The sequence below is a fragment of the Periophthalmus magnuspinnatus genome, chromosome 7 (genome assembly GCF_009829125.3).
Source record: "Periophthalmus magnuspinnatus isolate fPerMag1 chromosome 7, fPerMag1.2.pri, whole genome shotgun sequence".
Classification (NCBI taxonomy): domain Eukaryota; kingdom Metazoa; phylum Chordata; class Actinopteri; order Gobiiformes; family Gobiidae; genus Periophthalmus; species Periophthalmus magnuspinnatus.
In genome coordinates this window covers 29276965-29297057 of record NC_047132.1, presented here as the reverse complement: position 1 = coordinate 29297057, position 20093 = coordinate 29276965, and the positions used below count along the sequence as shown (strand labels likewise).

Genomic DNA, 20093 nt, shown 5'->3' with positions numbered 1-20093 from the left:
CCTTTGCGGAGAAGTGAGATCAGCCAAACCGGTGCTTTTAAACCTTTTTTGAGTCACGGTACTTTTTGGGTTGGAAAGATTTCGTGACATACTCCAAACTAAACCAAACCATGTTACCAAATTGCATGTTTTTCGAAAATAAAACCAAAAACTCGTATAAATTGCAGTTATGTTGTGCATGTCACTGAGTCTGGAGTCTGTAATGGGGATTGTTTTGCTTTTTTGGGATCAGGCGGTTACTCTGGACCTTCCAAAATGTTAAATTATTCAATTAAATCTGCGCGATAACTGAAATTGGACATTTTGTCAAGGCACGCCTGGCACTCCCTCCAAGCGCAGCAGTGTTCCCGGCACAGTTTGAAAATCAAGGAGACTATTCCCTAACAAATTTAACAAATGGATCTCATATCCCTCCAACGCAACAATGACTAAAGGAATGTTTGGGTTCATATATTTATCATTCTGTTCAATTTTCCCAAATTTGTTCAAACTGTAAACAGTACATTTACTTAAAGAGCTCCTATAACACTGTTTTCTGATCTACTTAATGTTATAATGGTATTTCCTCATCGTTTTGTTTCATTCACACATGTTTAACACAGAAATCCTTCATATTTAGGCCGAGTTCTTCTCTAAAACAAACATTTCAGCCCTGGAATTGCCAATCTCTACTGAAAAAAAGGTAAAAGTTAGTGGTTAACTTGAAAACTAACACGACACAACATGACATCACAAGGTGGAACGGACTAATAGTAAAGAGTTAATTTTGCGTAATATAGGAGCTTTAAGTGCAGTTTTTGAGTCTTTGCTTGAGTCGTATTTTGATGGATACTTATTACTTTGACTGTACTGCATTTGAAAGATTAATATAATACTTTCTACCCCACTAGATTTTGAAAAAGGATTGAAATGACTTATGCAGATGTACTGTGCCACTGACTCCACAAAGAAGAAGCTGTAATCTGTCTGTAAAATCTGGGGTTCTAACTTATTCTTGCTTTTGTTTTAGAGTGAGTAAATTCAAAATATACTCTAATCGAATTCCTGTTTCTAAGGTATGTGTCGCTATTTTAACCAAATACAGTACGTCTCCTGTCTGTCTCTTGTGTTACATCATTCACAGTTGTTTTACAGGGTGGACTGAATGAGTAAAGAGCAAAATAAACTTTGCATCTTGTCTTTACAGTAAAATACCAATGTAATAATTTCACCGAGCTACTTCTACATGTATTGTGCGGTCAGTTCAATCTAAAATAAAGAAATTTTTTACAATTGTGTGACAAGTTTAGTGTGTATTAAATGTTTAAAGATTATTTTGTAGTTGTAATAAACATCTAAATTCATAAAACCCACATCAGAATAAGTAAATGCAATCACAATAAATCTTTTTCAAAGTTGTTTGGAATAAAATAGTCCAATGTTCTTGAGTTACACCTTACATTCCGATTGGCCGTCCAGTAACCAATCAGAGAATAGTTACAAATGACATCACGACCTTTTGACGTGACGACCTGATGACATTTTGATTTAACCGGAATTTTCTCAGTCTTCATTATTCAACAATGCCTCGAAGTGAACGCCTCCACACGACGGAGCTCTGCATTGAACGTGTAAAACGATGGAAACCACAACTGAGTCTTCGCTGGACCAGTGCATTTCTGCTCCGTGCGGAATGAACCGGCGTCTTATAAACCCTGAGTCAACGCAAAAAGGCTAAACGCAGGAGTTTCTGTTCAAGATCTTTCTTCTTGAGAGCTCCTGTTCATGTGGAGAAAGATCATGAACTTCTACCTGAGCAGAAAAGAATCCTAGACCTCTTCATCGCAAAGACCGATCCTGCTACAGAACTTCACCTGGTCCACGGAGCGACCTCTCCACCGTGATCCATGTTCAACCTTCTACAGTGAAGACTCCTGAGGCCAAATCTGCTGCACCTGCGCTCACCTTTCCAAAGAGAAAGCTCTGAGCCATCTCTGAGGTTGAGGACGAGACAGACTACACCAGAGAGGACGTCCTGGAGATGTTCCTGAGGCAAACCAAACCTGCCACAGCACTGCGCTTTGTTCAGGGAGGTAAGCCCCAAACGCAGGTCCCATCCATGTCGGACCTGCTTTGGGCTGAAATATATAAATACGATATAGTGAATTAACTAAGATGTCAGGCATACTAAAACATAATTAAATTTACTCATTGAATAGCAGAATAATTTTCCATCGGCCAATAACATGCGGAGCTCTTTGAATTGACCGTCACATGAACTATATCCGCTAAACGAGGTAGAGTTAGAAGGACGACACACCTGAGAAGTTGAAGAGCGGCTTAGAGGTTTAGTCAGCCAGTTTTTTTTTGTTTTTTTTTAAATATCCAAGTAAAACAATAGAAAATAGAATTATAAATGTCCAATTTCACAAGATTCTTTTTTAAAACAGTCCCAAACAGCCGTACTACACTCGAGATAAAATACAAACTCTTTCATAGTATAACAACTACTACTACTACGACTGCTACTTATTGCCTTTTTCCTTAGATGTCAAACAAGGCTCGGGTCACATCAGTTTCCAGTGACCACGTATACATCTCTTTCATACCTAAAAGTGTGAAAATGTATTTACTGAAAGGTAGAAAGCAAAGGGTCGCGGTTTCCATTAGTCCGGTCGCTCCTGTTACACCATATGTCTCAAAAGAACGGGATAAAGAGCGAAGTACATTCATTTCCTAAAAAGGACCGTGTTGGTGTTTTTGCTTAGTCCTATACGTTTTCTCCAGTGGGCCATTGTGCATTAAGGATGAGGCTCTGAACGCGTGTGAAAGGAGGGGCCAGTCTTTGTATCTGCTCCTTTAATGACTCTGGCGTCTGCTTGTGTTCGCTGCGAGTCCCGAGTCAGCACAAAAGCTCTTCAAAGTGGATGCACAGACCGGCTCCACTGACAAGAGACGAGCCAGCGCGCCGTTATAACATATACAAGACTATAACACGGCGATGCCAAATGTTTGTGTTAAGATTATTGTGAGAACATTTTAACTGTTATTCGTGATTATAGACTTACAGTTAAATTCTTGAAGCAAACCTATTCTGCAAAAATGGACTTTTCAGAGCTTTTAAGCATGTTATAGTCGTTTCTTCTCATTTACCCTCTTGAATTTGTATTTGGAGCGATTCGTGCGTGTTTGAACAAGCTTTAATCGCTTATTTTTTGCCGATTAACCCTGCGTTCACCGCCACCGACAAACGCCATCTGCTCCGGACTATCCCCGTTCTTCAGTTTTATTTTCTTAATCGATGGTGCACATAGGATTTGGCAGCATTGCTTGGTAATTTTGGGATATGTGGGGTCGATGAAGGAGGCAGACTCAGAAAAATTCCCAGTTAATGAAATTTATCGCAGCTCACCGTGGTATACCGTGGAAAAAATAATGCATATTTACAAAAATGTATGAATATTTACAAAAAATAACAGTGCTCAACTAAAGCAAAAGCAACCAAAATGAAGAAACTAAGGAAAAAGCCACGTGCATCCACAGTTTAAATGAGAGAAAAAATCTGCTACTCGCTAGTTTGATGAGCATGTATCCATCATTGATGCCGACAGCTACGTGACTTTTTGTTGTGATGACGTTTACAGCGGCCTCAGCTCACATCGGCCATGGACTCGTTTCTTTTATTAAGTCGTTTTAGATGAATATTGCAATTTAAAATGTTCAAATTATAACGTCATGACCCACGGTTGTATCATAGATTATAACTATACAGCTGAAACAAGCAAAACTGGTCTTCTTTAACGTTGTTTCATCCACATTTTCTAGTTCAGTCATGCCCAAACTGTGGCCCGGGGACTAAATGCGGCCCTCAGACCAATTTTTCTGGGCCCTCAAGCTTCCACGTGAATTGGCCCATATTACTTTACACAGTACTTTTACTGTACATTTCTGAAATTCTACTTACTGCCCATATCAAATGTTTAATGCGTCTGAATAAAGGTCTAGTGGTTCAGTGTAACTTATAATAATAGCACAGATTTGAAGTATTCATTGTATTCGTGACCAGTCTATGGCCTTCAATCGGCCCTCAGCTTTGTCTGTGTTTTTATATTTAGCCCTTAATGAGAAAAGTTTGGACAACCCTGGTCTAGTTAGAAGATTTCTGTTCTCCGAGTCACCATCTTTACGAAATAAAGTAAAGTAAATGTGATGTAATACGCATTTACAGAACTTCTGATGAAAAAAATGGCATTGAAATGAACTTTGCTTCTAAAATTCACAAAAAAAAAACATAGCAATTGTGATTATGAATTAACGTTGGCATCTATGTAACACAAACATATCATTACTGTCATACCTTAACGCCAGTCGGTTTGATTTATGCTTTTTCCAGCTGTATTTCACACATTAGTCACACTTTCACGACGTGATGGAGAAAAGAATCTTGTGAGTTTATCTTGAATTGAAATAACTGCAGAACTTTTGTTAAACATGAGCTAACTATCACACTGTTTTAAATTAATGTAGATGAACTAGCGCTAGAAACACTGCACATGTTGAGAATCAGGTTTTATTTAAAGGTCTGATATAAAGCTTCCCTGATTTGCGGTGATTTACTCCAAGAAGAAAATCACATGTATCTCTGGCTTTATAAGAGTCACAAGCTCCTCAAAGAACTTTACGATAACCCGTATTCATAATTAATCTCACTCTGTAGCCATATCTGCCACGAGGCTGGGTAACAAAAGGATGTGGCTGCCATTTTGCATCAACGTTTTCTCCATCCTTAACACATAGTACAGCGGTCCCTCATTTATTGCGGAGGTTACGTTCTAAAAATAACCCACAATAGGCGAAATCTGCTTTATTTTTTACAATTATTCTATGTTTTTTGCTGTAAAAACCCCTCACCACACACTTTATACACTTTTCTCACATTTCTCTCTTGTTTAAACTCTCTCAAAGTTCAAACCTTCGTAGGCGTCTTTGTCGGTGCAGAACGTTTCATCGACATTGTGGGTTTTGTCGGGGAGAAAACAAATTGCAAACATACAGCACTTCAGAGTCACACCGCGATCCAACGTTTATGTAAATTTGGCTGAACCGTGATACAGTGAAGGACAACTGTAACACAATCCATGAATTTTGCCCAATAACACAAGTTTAGCGGGATTTGAATTACCAACTTTTCTAATACCAAAGCCAAGATACAAGTCAAGACAGCCAGGTCGGTAGGTGCGTGGGTTATCAAAGGACAGCATTATATTAAGCGTCACATCGGGCGTCTAAAGACCAGACAGAGGATTTTAAATGGTCCAAATTGACAATCTCCAAAATCTGCTGGAAAGTGTCTCTTGGGTCATCGCAGCTTGATCAGAGGAGAGTGAAAATTGCTCTAAATCTACCTGCTGTTTTCCCTCAGAGAACCTCCAAAAACGAACTCAACGCGTTTTGTTCTTGCAGTTTTTTCTGGCTAACATTCTAGATTTTTCTTAAGCTCGCACTTCCTCGGTATATTTTTAAAGATCACTTGCGAGACGAAAACGTTGGTGTCGAAAACTCACATTTGCGCAACCACTTACTTACTGCTGTGTATGAATTTCTATGTTCTATATCCGGAGCTGTTTGATAATGAGGACGCTACATGTTGAGAAAAGTGCAAATTACGCTCTTCGCAAATGTCAAGAGGAAGAGAAAAACATGGTGCTCAAAAACAAGTCTCTGAAGAGCTTTGGAGTCTTTGTTTGGTTTGAAAATGCAAGTACTTGAATCAATGAACATGCTACCAGAAAGCACAACACGCATCGCCAAGTATACTCCGATGTATTTTTACTAAGATGATTTTCAAGCCAAGTGGTTTTAGCAAAACTCGTACTTCACTTTTTAACCTTTTAATCGAGGGAATGCACATTGTGGAGCACCATGACGCTGAATTACAAACCAATATATGAAATAAATCGTAAGACGCCTCGGTGCATACGAATGTGGTCATGAAACTTCGGCCATTTTGAAAGAAGAGACTGACGTTCTTACAGTCAAAAATCTTTAAAACCAAAAACAAATCACCATATTTTCCAGATTATAAATTGCACTTTTTTTCATAGTTTGGCCGGGGGTGCGACTTATACTCAGATGCAATTTATATGTGAAATATGTTTTTTGTCTTCATTATTATGCATTTTTTGGCTGGTGCGGCTTAAACGTCGGAAAATACGGTACATAGACTTTTTGAAGTGATAAGTCCAAGCTTCCATGATGGCCTTATGTACCTCCTGTTTGTCTGGTGTTGGATCCACATATTAATCACTTACACTTGTCCATGTTTGGTCCTGGTTTGAGCCTAATTTGAGCTCTAGTAGACTTGGTTCGGTCCTGTTCTAGACCTGGTTTAGACCTGGTGTTGTCACAGATTTAGTCCCAGTTTGGAGCCAGTTTAGATGAGGTAATAGTGCAAGTATGAACTCAACCTCAATCTGGATGGTCTTGTTTCAATATCTACTTGTTGCATTTTCGTATCAAAACACAAAACTTTGACTAAACCAGGACTAGAACACTCGTCTAAATTGCTTTAAATCTACCTGCTGTTTTCCCTCAGAGAACCTCCAGTCATAAATTCCAACCGAACACTTTTTGTTTTTGCAATTTTGACTGGCTCATGTTTTAGACTTGAAATGTTGGTGTCTAAAACTCGTATTTGTGTGACCTTATGCACCTCTATCATCATCTATTAGACAAAAAGGCGCCTTAACCAACACAGACTCTAAATTTGGCTGATTTGAGCCCCATTTGAGTTCTTGTAGACTTGGTTTGGTCCTGTTCTACGTGGTTCAGTCCTGTTCTTGGATTTAGTCTCAGTTTAGAACCAGTTTAGATGTGGTAATAGAGTAAGTGTGAATGCAACCTCAATCTGGATGGTCTTGTTGCCTTTTCGTATCAAAACACAAAACCTGGACTAGAACACTCTTCTAAATTGCTCTAAATCTACCAGCTGTTTTCCCTTGGAGAACCTAATGTTTTAGACTTTCTTCAGCTCACATTTCTTCACTATATTTTCAAAGTTGCAGTTGCAAGACAAAACTGTTGGTGTCTAAAACTCGTATTTGTGTGACCTTATGCACCTCGATCATCAGCTATTAGAGTCAGTGTTGGTTAAGTTGACTTTTTGTCTACGTTTGGTCCTGGTTTGAGCCCAATTTGAGTTCTAGTAGAGTTGGTTTGATCCTGTTCTAAGATTTAATCCCAGTTTGGATCCAGTTTAGAATTGGTAATAGCGCAAGTGTGAACACAACCTTAATCTGGATGGTCTTGTTTCAATATCTACTTATTACATTTTCATATCAAAACACAAAACCTGGACAAAACGGCACTAGAACACTCGTCCAAGCCTGAACGCATTTAGAATGGTCTGGATCTACATCAGAACTTCTATCAAATCACACAATAATATTAAAGACAATATAAAAAAGCTATAAAAACTATAAAACTTTAAGTCTGTGTAATCCCTCGGTCGTCCAGGTCTGATCCATAGTAAAAGAAAATTTAAAGTCCGTCAATTTCGCTCGTACAACTTTTCGTCCAGTTGACAGATTTAAATCTTTCTTTTACTACAACACTATAACTTTTAGTGTTGCGACATCAACGGTCAAACGAATCACTTTATCCTGAATCCTAAAAACCCTCTTATTGTCTCGCGCCGTGTTTTTTTTACCATAAACACGCATGCCTGTCTTACCGATGACTCGCAGCTCCGCGTTGGTGAACACCCGTCCGTGCTTGTTCTCGGCCACGCACTGGTACATGCCGATGTCAGCCAGATTCAGACTGCTAATGGTCAGCACTCCACCGCTCACCTGCAGCCTGTCCTGTTACAAACACACAGACGCACATACATATTAAAGAGGAGAAGGGGGCGCCGCGTTAACCTGCAGCTCGCAAACAAAGTACTTCAGACAAGGTGAACGCGTCAGCACCCTCACGCTCCACTGGGTGCCTCCTGTGTGTAAATGTGCCCCCATAAAGCCCAGGGTGCAAGAGCAATCAGACCCGCTTTTCACCTCTAGTCTAATGCAGAATAGAGCCGTAAAAGAACAGGTTTAAGGGGGAAAAGCGGCCGCTGCAGTCTGTGAAAATGACCTCATGTTTTGTCCGTACCTACGCAATTAATCAGTGCAATATAATGAACTTTGTGACAATTTGGGAAAGGGAAAACGTTTTGGTTCATTAATAATTGTGTTTAAAGTGGTCTCTCGTTTATTGTTCGGGTTATGTTCTAAAAATAACCCGCAATAGACGAAACCCGCGAAGTATCAGCTTGATTTTATACAATTATTCTATATGTTTCTGGCTGTAAAACCCCTCACCACACACTTCTCACACAGGCGTTAACATTTTCTCACATTTCTCGCTTGTTTAAATTCTCTCAAAGTTCAAACCTTCGTAGACGTCTTTGTCGGAGCAGAACGTTTCATCGACATTGTGGGTTTTGTCGGGGAGGAAACAAATTGCAAACGTACAGCACTTCAGAGTCACACTGCGATCCAACGTTTATGTAAATTTGTCTGAACACATTCTGTACTGTACAGGAGACACGGCACGGAGGAGACTGATGGACAATGGTCTACAGTCCAACAGCCAATCAGGACGCAGAACACAATACATATTCATACACTTTAAAAAAAACATGCAAAAATCCACGAAGCAACGAGACAGCGAAAGGTGAACCGCGATATAGTGAGGGACAATTTAAAGGTCCTATATTACACAAAAGTGACTCTTGTTAGCTTGGAGTCATGTTCTAATGCTGTTCCCTCCTCAAAAATCAGACCTGGAGTTGTGTTTTGTTTCATTCACACATGTTTGAGTGACACTTTATTATTAGTCTGTTACATCTCCAAACCTCAAAATGCTCCAATTCCACCTTGTGATGTCATGCAGAAGTAGTTTTCAAGTTAACAGCTGCGTTTTAACTTTTGTTCAGTAGAGATTGACAATTTCAGAGCTGAAATGATTCAAAACACACACACTTCCTGTATCACCACGTGACATCACAAGGTGGAACGGAGTGTTTTCTGTTTGCCTAAATATGCAGGTTTGTGTGTTCAACATTCTTATTTATTTACAGTCAGGATTTGTGTGATTATTATTATTTTTTTGTATTATTATTATTATTATTTTATATTATTTATTTACTTTAAGTTTTAGTTTTGTTATATATAAAAATTAAAAAGGTGTGAATGCATTTGTTGTTTTAAATGACAGTATATTGTAATATTTGTTCAAACATTAATACAAATATTAATAAAAAAAACCAAAACAAATATGTTTGTGACAAAGAAACATTATCATAACATCGATCATAAAACAGAGTAACACGAGCCCTTTAACTGTACAGAAAACAATCATAACTGCACGTTTTTTATTTAATTATCCTTATCATGATGTTTTTTTTCACAATTGTAACAATGAAGAAAAACGACAAACTACTTATAGCCCTAGATCTCAAAACAATGTGGCGTAAGTAGCAGCTTGTTACACATCGAGTTTAATTAAGCCACTGTGTCAGACTCATGTGACTTCAGTTAATTAAAAGTAAAAATGTGTTTTTTTCCCCTTACTCTGACAGATAAATTGACAATTTTCTACTAGAATTAAGAGTAAGAAACTCCAATGATTGATTTCTAATTCAGCCAAGCAGAAATATTTGGTCCGAGCACAAAACCTCCGCGTGTGTCTTCGGTTAAAGTCCAACTGCAATCAGCGGTGGAGTGGTTAGCCGAAGACTGTTATTTTGTAAAAGAGTAACAATGAATGAACTTTTTTAAAACAAGACAAGAATCATTATAAAAGAAGAAAAAGGGAAAAAACTTCAACAGCCCAATTAGTGTCTTAACACAATGTCACGTAAATGTGTTAATCTGACTTGGGTGAACTCAAACTGCCTGTAGGCCTGTAATTAGGGCTTTATGCACGCACTTAAAGCAAGACCACGCCAGCTGTGTTCATTCTGATAAATGGGCTGATCTAATTCAAGCTTTAGCCACACTTTCTCCTTCCTCGGGGGGTTGATAATTGAAACAGTGCTAATTTTCTGTAGTTGTAATAGGCCCGTGGTGAATAGATGTAACAGACCGCCGAGACATTATCAAACGCCGGTTCGACTCAAACCTCAGAGGGATTCATCAGGAGTAAGCTGTAGAAACAGGTTCTGAGCGAGTCGTACAGCGGGGTGAGGGGAAAAAACAAACAAAAAAACAAAAAAACGTGTGGTTAGCATGTAAAAATAAATGAACGCGAGATTCACGCTCACCTTTGTTTACCGCGCGTCGCCGGCGTAGCTGCGAGAAAGAGTTTGCAGAGCTCAAACTGTGATATCGAAACTAGTTTATAACGATGAGACAGTGACCCCGAAAGACTCCAGTAACGCTTTTCTGTGCCGTACGTGCTGTATCTGTGCGTAAAACGAGGTCATTTTAAACAGTTTGCGCTGGTTCAAGCTTTTCCTCGCTTATCTTATGCATTAAGAGTGTCCTAATTACTCTCGGTGATGAGTTTATAAGTGCTTTTTACAACTCTTAAAGACCAGGGAAATGCTAACAACAACTAGCATGAGTTTCGGGATTACCAGCACGGAACAGACATCAAAAACTGCTTATATAATACAGTGGTCCCTCGTTTATCGTGGGGGTTATGTTCTAAAAATAACCCGTAATAGGCGAAATCCGCAAAGTTTTACGATTATTCTCTATGTTTTCAGCTGTAAAACCCCTCACCACACACTTTATACACTTTTCTCACACAGGCGTTAACATTTTCTCACATTTCTCTCTCGTTTAAACTCTCTCAAAGTTCAAACCTTCGTAGGCGTCTTTGTCGGTGCAGAACGTTTCATCGACATTGTGGGTTTTGTCGAGGAGAAAACAAATTTCAAACGTACAGCACTTCAGAGTCACACTGCGATCCAAAGTTTATGTAAATTTGACCGGACGTTTTTTGTACTGTACGGGAGACACGGCACGGAGGAGACTGATGGACAATGGTCTACAGTCCCTTAGCCAATCAGGACGCAGAACACAATGCACGTTCATATTCTGTTAAAAAAAAGCATGAAAAATTGCACTTAAACAATCCTCGAAACAGCGAGACCGTGAAAGATGAACCGTGATATAGCGAGGGACAACTGAGACCAGACAAATTTTGCTCAAACTTTAAATAATTTGACATACAGAAACAGAAATACTGAACCTCAAAACATATCATCCTATCTATCATTTACGGAATGATAAGTTGTTTTAGTCGTTATCGTTTAAGCCTATTTAAGCCACCCACACGGAGCAGAATTACAATAATAAAACCAAATTGAAGTGTTCTCCTCCATCGTTTTGACCTTTGGAGCTTTGGCACACTCTCTCTTTATAGCCGTGTCAATTTAAGTGTGGCAGCGCTCATTGTTCTCGCCCTTGATCTTTCCCTCCGAGTGCAGCTGGACCTTTTAATGTCACTGACAAAGTAGTCCTGAGGGTCCTGACGCCGGCGTGCCTGTGGTCCCTGTCATTACTGCTGCGGTGCTTCGGAAAGACAAGCGCTGTCCCCTAACATCAGTCAGACTGTGTTCAAATGCTTTCGCTCAAGAAGGTAACGGCAGCCGCTCCACTAGAGGGCGCAGTGTGTAGCAAGTAGAAGTCGAATTTTCAAGTATCTGCGCTTTACTTTTAAGTAGTTTGCAGTGGATGCTTTTTACTTTTACTTCATTACATTTGAGAGCAGTGTCTGTACTTTCTACTCCACTACATTTTTGAACAGGACTGAAAAGTAAAAAGTACTTTTTATATGATTTAAAGCAGAGGTGTCAAACTCATTTTCACCAAGGGCCACATCAGCAAAATGGCCGCCATCAAGGGCCAGATGTGACTGTGCAGCAGGATAAATGTCACTAAATGTAAACAAATGTCATGTAAAATAAATGTAACTCATTTTAAACTTGTTAAATAACTGTTTCTGTATTTATTACTTATTCAAGTTGCAAATATTACATATCTGTGTATCTGAATTTCCTGATAAACTGACATTTTTAAAAGTGTGTATCTGGTCAGAACCTTCAGCGCTGCTTCAAAAACAGACTTTTAATTATTGTACAGTTTGTTGTTTTTCTTGAAGGCTAACTTTTTCATACTTAGCTCCGTGTTTGGTGTCAAAATGTCGACGTAGATTGTACCGACTCCGCCTCATAACACAAAAAACATACAGATTTTCTCCTTAAAGCACAAACTTGTATTCACCTTTAGCACCTTTCTTGAAACTGCCTTCCACGCCGACAATTTTCCTCTTCATGAACAATTTGGGATGATTTGCAAATATTTCTCAGTATCGCTTGTTGGGAAAATGTCATTAGTTTATTGTCAATGCACACATTAAAGCAGCATAGACTTATATTTAAAATGACAGTCAAGCCTTAATTTACCTTCTCGCGGGCCACATAAAATGACATGGCGGGCCACATTTGGCCCCCGGGCCTTGAGTTTGACATATGTGATTTAAAGGGTTATTTTGACCATGTTCGTGGAAACATCCTGACTAAAGTTTAAGAGTTCAAGGTTCGGCAAAACACCTTAACAAATTACTTTTTACTCTTGAAGAAATTTTTATTTACATAGTGTTTTCATGTCATACTTTTACTTTTAGTTGAGTAACTTTTTACCTCTGTATCTGTACTTTTGCATAAGTAACAAAACAGAGTACTTCATCCAGTAAAAAAGTACTTTTCATTTGATTTGAGGGGTTATTTTTACCAAAAAGTAACTACTATGGTCTAAAGTTTTCGATTTCAAGGTTCGACTTTGAGCAAAAAAAAAACAAATTCACAAAATTCATAAGAAAAATGAAGAAATTGATTTGTATTCTTACTGTTGACCAAAATATGTATAATTTTTTAATCAATATCAGTACATTTAACACTTGAACAAATTATTTTTTACTCTTAAAGACATTTCTTTTTTTTCATTTCTTTCTTTCTTTATTCTTTATATGTCAGGGACCGTGCACAAATTCATTAATCTTATCAAAAATGAAAAAGATGATTTGTACCAGATTTAGCTTTTAAACAGGTATTTAAATACTTTTACTTAAGTAACAGTAAATTTAGTACTTCATCCTGCACTGATTGTGTGAGAGATGAGTGATATATCGGTTCTAATATCGTATCAGTGATATTCAAGGGTTTTCTAAAATATCAGTATCGGCCGGTGTTGAAAATTGAGACGATATTTGGCATTTTTTCTAAACCGTAAACGTCTCTGTGCTTCACTACATCACATTTGTGTTTTAGAAAGAGACAGTTTTGGGAATTCACTGAATCCATGTACCAAAAATACGTATTCTGACTGCGAATTTTGAGTAACTGTATTCAAATCCCGGCGCTCTGCATTTTTTATACAGTCCCCAGTATAAAATTGGTCACATATGATTGAAATAAAATCAAATCACCTCTTTTCTCTCACCTCAGATTAACAAAGTTTAGGCTTCGCTCATTGATTCCGCAGAAATCCACCATGTTTTCCACCCCACTGTCATATTTTTTTCCTTTATTATTTCTAAAACGGACAGACCGTGCCTGTCCCTGATTGGCTAATCCACCTGTCAATCAATCGCATTTGAAAACACAGATTCACCGATGTGCCCAGACTCACATTTCCATAAAGTACTGAAGTAGTGCGTGTTCTGGATCCTCAGTACAGTTACTCTTTCATTTGGCGCTATTCAGAATACAGTTACTTTTCTAAACTCAAAGTAATACACTGCAGTACTCGCAGATCACACAGTTTTCGCTTCAAGCTGCACAGAATCAGCGAGAAAAATATAAAACGCTGCTCTTGTGGTGAAGCTGTGGGATTTTTCCTTCCTCAATTAGAGATAAAGGAAATGGAAATCCAACAGTGAAACAAACATAAAGCTGTTTTTAATCTTTTGTTGCATTTTTACACTATAATTTAAAAGCAACTCGATGTAAAAGTATTCTAAGTATTCAGAATAATGTGCAGTACTCTGATTGCAGTACATTTTAATGCAGGTGTTCAGTATTCTGTAACTAAACGCATTTTCAAATTATTCTGCACTGGAAACAGAAGAGCAATTAGGCTAAAAATACGTCTGTATATTTACACAATCATGAAACAAATGAGTTTATATTCCAGATAAATGTAATATTGTGTTATTTATTTATACGCAAATAGTGTGAAGTCAGTTTGTGAACTTTAACTTAACAAATGTGTGGGTTTTGCTGTGGATTTATTGGTAAAAAAAATGTATATCAGACCATCTCCAGTTGATTTTAAGTTCTGTATGTTCAAAAGTAAAAACGTCAGAGAAAAAGTGACTTAGATTAGACGAGTTGTGGTCCCTGTCGTTACTGCAGCCGCTCCACTAGAGGGCGCAGTCCATAGCAAGTACAAGTAGATTTTTTATGTATCTGCGCGTTACTTAAGTACATTTTTTAGTGGATACTTTTTACTTTTATTTAACTACATCTGAGAGCAGTATCTGTACTTTCTACTCCACTACATTTTTGAACTGTCCTGAAAAGTAAAAAGTACTTTTAATACATTTTTTACCATGTTCGTGGTAACATCCTGACTAAAGTTTTCACGTTCAAGGTTCGGCTTAACACCTTAACAAATTACTTTTTACTCTTAAAGACATTTTTATACTTTTACTTAAGTAGTTTTTTCCATGTCATACTTTTACTTGAGTAACATTTTACTTCTGTATCATCTACTTTTGCAATACTAACAAAAGTAACAAAATTGACTACTTCATCCAGTAAAAAGTACTTTTCATATAATTTGAGCTGTTATTTTTTATTTATTCGTGGTAACATCCTGACTAAAGTTTTCAAGTTCAAGGTTCGGCTTAACACCTTAACAAATTACTTTTTACGGATACTTAAATCGTTTTACTTAAGCAGTTTTTTCATGTCGTGCTTTTACTTTTACTTGAGTAACTTTTTACTTCTGTATCTGTACTTTTGCATAAGTAACAAAAATGACTACTTTATCCAGTAAAAAGTACTTTTCATATGATTTGAGCGGGTATTTTTCATTTGTTCATGGAAACATCCTGACTAAAGTTTTGAAATTCAAGCTTCGTCTTTGAGCAAACAAATGTAGATACACAAAATATATACAAAAACTAAGAACATGATAATTATTGTTACTGTTGACCTAAATATGTATCATTTCTTAATCAATATCACTACATTTAACACTTGAACAAATTACTTTTTACTCTTAATGACTTTTACATTTTTTAAACGGGTACTTAAATACTTTTACTTAAGCAGTTTTTTCATGTCATACTTTTACTTTTACTTGAGTACCTTTTGACCTCTGTATCTGTACAGTAAAAAGTACTTTTCATATGATTTGAGGGGATATTTTTACCATGTTTCTGGTAACATCCTGACTAAAGCTTTGAGCAAAGAATAACAAATACACAAAATTCATAAGAAAAACTAAAAAATTGATATTTATTATATGTAATTTCTTAATCAATATCACTACATTTATCACTTGAACAAATTACTTTTTACTCTTAAAGACATTTTTTAAACAGGTACTTAAATACTTTTTCTTAAGCAGTTTTTTCATGTCATACTTTTACTTTTTACCTCAGTATCTGTACTTTTACTCAAGTAACCAAATCAAATACTTCATCCAGCGCTGATCGTGTCCCAACATTAGTATCTCTAGTTGATTGTAAGTACTGTACGTTCACGAGTAAAAAAGTAAGAGAAAAAGCGATTTAAAATAGAGGAGAGCGGCTCCTTTTAGGTTCCACAGAGCGCGGCCCCTGGGAGCCGGCAGATGAAAGGGAGGAGTGTGAGTGCGGCGCCGGTGCCACAGAGCGCGGTTTGTATCCAGGGCTCTGAACCTCCGCAGACTCACTGGTGACTCCATTGCGTCCTCTTTAACGCCGCAGACAAATGCTGGCGTTCTGCCCCGTGGCCTTCATTAATTATGCCTGACTCCCCTCTCGTACGACTCTTCTCCCGTACAACGCCAACCTGCGCCGACCTGCCCTACAAAAGCACCGCACACACACATATATTTAAGAGTTTATATATATATGTAGTCATTAAGAGATCTGCATTGTACTACGTGAACTTTAGAGCACTGCAAACTGCACTGAACACGAATGAAACACTGATCTTGTAACGAGTTTGCGGGGTTAAAATTTGTGTAATGTGTGTGTGTGTGTAATGTGTGTGTGCGTAATGTGTGTGTGCGTAATGTGTGTGTGCGCTGACAGACTCCAGGCAAAAATCAAGAACATGCAGTACAAAGTTATACAGAGAGAGCCCAATGAGAGAAGCAGACTCTTTTTCATGAGCGCCCTGTTAAAACAAATTAAAAACTCAAGAAACACAAAGAAAAAAACGCACAAACCAAATAACTGCATAGGTCCATTTAAAACATTTAAAACCGTAGCAGGTGTGAGTATAAATGTTTATCACCAGATTATTAAAGTGCATTAGCGGTGTATCCGGTCGTACGGAGCCCCACAGATGACAGAAAGAAACATAAAACATAAAAATATATATTATCTTGAAGGATCGAGATGTTTTTTGAGGAAACGATATAATTATCTCGAGGGAACGATATATTATATTTAAGGAACAATATATTACTCTTTAGGGAATGAGATAATATCTTGAGGGAACTTTTTGTATATATTTTCACGAGCACGCAACACTTAAAAAGTACAGATATTAATTTTCTCTTGTGATAATTAAGTCATTCCCTCAAGAAAATATTGTGTGTAATATTATCTTGTGGCGTTTTGCATGTCCTTAAAATGTATTCCACTTTTTGGGGAATAAAAATAACCAAAAGCTTTTTTTCAGTTCTAGTGCAGCCAGTTTTTAGACGTAGACAATCATGAGATCTGGTATTAAAAGTTCCCATATCAAAATTCATAATGTTAGTGTAACAAGTGTAAGTTTATTCAAGTCGTCTGTCAAATAGTGCCTTATAAATACATTTTATACACAGAGTTTATTCCATAGAGTGAACAGTGATGTGTTTTAAACTCATCAGCTGTTATGAAACAAAGGGCTGAGTGAATCTAAAGGTTTTGAAGTAGAGTCTTAAGTCTGCACATGCATCTCCATAATCCAGTACGGACAGAAAGGTGCTTGAACATTTTGGGATACAAGATTTGTTTCTATAATAAAAATGATCATTTGCATTTTAAACTGTTACATAACTCCGACATGTATGTATTTTAAGGACATGTTTTCGTCAAACCAAAACCAAAGATATTTAAAGATGATTATCTTTCAGTCAAAGTACCATTTAGTGCATAAAGATTTGTAGTTAGAAAAAAACATCCTATACTTAGTTTTATTTGCCTTCATTGATAATTTAAGATTTTTTGTTTTGGATTTCATTAAAATCCTGCTGCAGTTTTAAAAGCAAAGTCATTTTTTAACTCCTGCTCCTGATCCACTTCTCCTCCTTTACCTCTGACTTTGCTCTGGATTTATGACTTATTTTAAAACATTTAATTTGTGCGTCCAGCTGTGCACTACACCTGGGTTTTGAGAGGAGATGCACTTGAAACAAACTTGTACCTGGACCTGGCCGGAGCAGAGTGCACAAGTGCCCGGCTGAGTGGGCCCTTGTTTCACCGCGGTGACATTTGAAAGTGACAGGGCTTCTCTGTGCCATTTAATGCCCTCAGAGGGGAGCCACAGCGAAGCAGAGAGGCCAGAGGCGATAAAAATCTAAGAAAGAGATAGTGTGATGAAGGAGCATGAAGAAGCAGGACTGATCCATTCTAATGAGGAATAACAAATGGTGGCCCGCGCTCGCCTCACTCCTGCCTCTCTCTCTCAACATGGCTGACCTTTGGGTTTGGGAATTGATTTACTGTTGCCGCTGTTGATGGTGGCATTTTGAAAATGGTAACACCTCACCTCATTAATATAGCCACATGTACAGAGAATATGTTACCTTGGCCACCCGCCCAAAGAATTTTACAATGTTATTTACAAATCAATAGAAGAGACGCACAGGTGGAGCAGTGAGAGCTTCCTGTGGTTAAAGATGTGTGGCCAAAAGAAATGACCTTTATCTGCTGTTTAAATTAAGAAAATAGCAGATTTGAGTGGGCCGGAGATGGGCACGCTGAAGACAATAATGTGTTTTCAGACCTTTTCTGCTCGGAAATGTCAATATTAGTAAGCGGCAGGTCTAATTTTTCTTGATTTCTAGAGGAATCGTGTTCAGTGCACAGCCGTGTTCTACAGTAATGTTACCAGCTGCTGAGGAAACATTACTGTGTATACTGTAAATCTATCATTTGTGTTTCTAATGAAATGCTTTTAATCAGTCTAATTTACCTTTGATGAATACATGTGAAACTAAATGACTTTGTACCTGTATAAGGCTCTAAATGAGCTCTTTTCCACTTTATTATGTAACTGCCTCTAATCACATTTAGGGTGAATGAATGGATACAGTGTGTCCATGTTTATAATAGGTCATGTTAATTGGCCATAGATGAGGGGTGGTTTCTGCCAGAGCTGGTCTCGGAGAGTCATGTGATTAATTAGTAAGGACATACAGTAGTGCCTAATTCCCACAGCAGTACTGCGTTACTTCCACTGAGGATACGCTGTTCATTTCTAGTAACATATTGGAAACAGTAAAACTTGAGTTGGGAGTGTGCTAGAACTCTGTAATTAAAGAACTCTGGATTTGCACTTTTTGCTGAGCTTTTACTTTGTTGTCTAGGACCAAAAGCGTTTCTTATCCTTTATAAGAAACTTGTCAAACAAAACGGTATCAGGCGTATCGTGCGTGGTCTCATTACACAAACCAAACACACACAGAGCCGCCCTGAATCACTGTAGCTGTTCTTTTTAGGCAAACAGCTTATGCACTCACACAGAACGAGGCTGGCTGCCCGCATGTGAAATGCATTTTGGATGATGAGGCATTTTTACGCCGACTTAATGATAAAATTGAGAGACAGAGATAGTGGAGGGGAGAGTACTAAATTGTCAAGTCTCTGGCTGACGACAGGCAGAAAATGGCATCACTTTGGCTCCTTTGCAACAAAACATACAAACAGCCTCCCCTTCACAAACACATTCTAGTTCAGATGCCAGATTTACTCCCAGGCAAACGCAGCCTTTTCAAAGTGACACAATGCTGCCAAGATCAGCCTGTGAGCCGCCGCCATTACTGCTCTGGCTCCATCAGGCCGACGATGCAGCTGCTGCGCTTAAGCAAGCTGTAATCTTACCCACTTTCATCTCCCAACTTCACTTATGCTCAGTCATCAGCAGGAAATATGTTGACATGTTTTTACCAACAGGAACACAACCGAAGCATGAGACGGAATTTTAACTTGTGCTTTACAATTAACTGGCCAAGATTGTATAAAGAGGCATAAATGGATCAGAGCACAGCACGGTTCAACAGTTCAACAAGTCCCACTGCCAATATGTAACATTCCACCAAAGAAACACACAGGGAAAGTCAACAGTTTGTGACTAACTCAATGCTGAGAAACTTTATATGGAAGTTATTGGAGATGAAAAGTACCATTCTTTTGAAATGTTGTTTGTATACCCCCTGTATGTTGCAAACTGAATATAATAATTGCTCATTGCCAAGAAAGAAAAAACACTTTGCACATAGCACAAACGAACTAGCATTACAGATTCATTGAAAACCAATTACCTAGCTCAAGAAAAAAACTCAATTTGCACTAAAATACCTGATGCAGTGTCCCTCTTTTGTTCCTCCTCGGTTCTTTCTGGGTCTTGTTTCACTGTTATGTATTTAGGTCACGTTCATGTTAAAAATGACCCACTGCGTTTAGTTTCTGCATATTAAAGAGTACGTTAAAAGGGAAGGGTCTATGCCTGCTTTAGATCTTATTGTGATGCCTGTAACGTTCCAAAGTATGGCATTAAATTTATCTACAAGTAGTACGACCAGGTTAGATCTGTTATCTGTTGTTTATTTATTTATTGGATTAATTTTTTTGCAATTAAACACCGAAGTTAATAAAAGATAGATACGTTTGATGCCATTATGTGAAATATTCAA

The 20093-nt window shown here is 37.9% G+C and overlaps 1 protein-coding gene across 1 annotated transcript in view; it reads right to left on the bottom strand.

Moving 5' to 3' along the window:
• The window catches only part of cntn3a.1 (contactin 3a, tandem duplicate 1), a 224685-nt gene that overhangs the window by 68073 nt on the left and 136519 nt on the right, over positions 1-20093 (bottom strand). The window contains exon 10 of the mRNA XM_055223169.1: positions 7712-7841. Coding sequence (XP_055079144.1) covers positions 7712-7841 — 130 coding nt within the window. The remainder of the gene's footprint in view (positions 1-7711; positions 7842-20093) is intronic.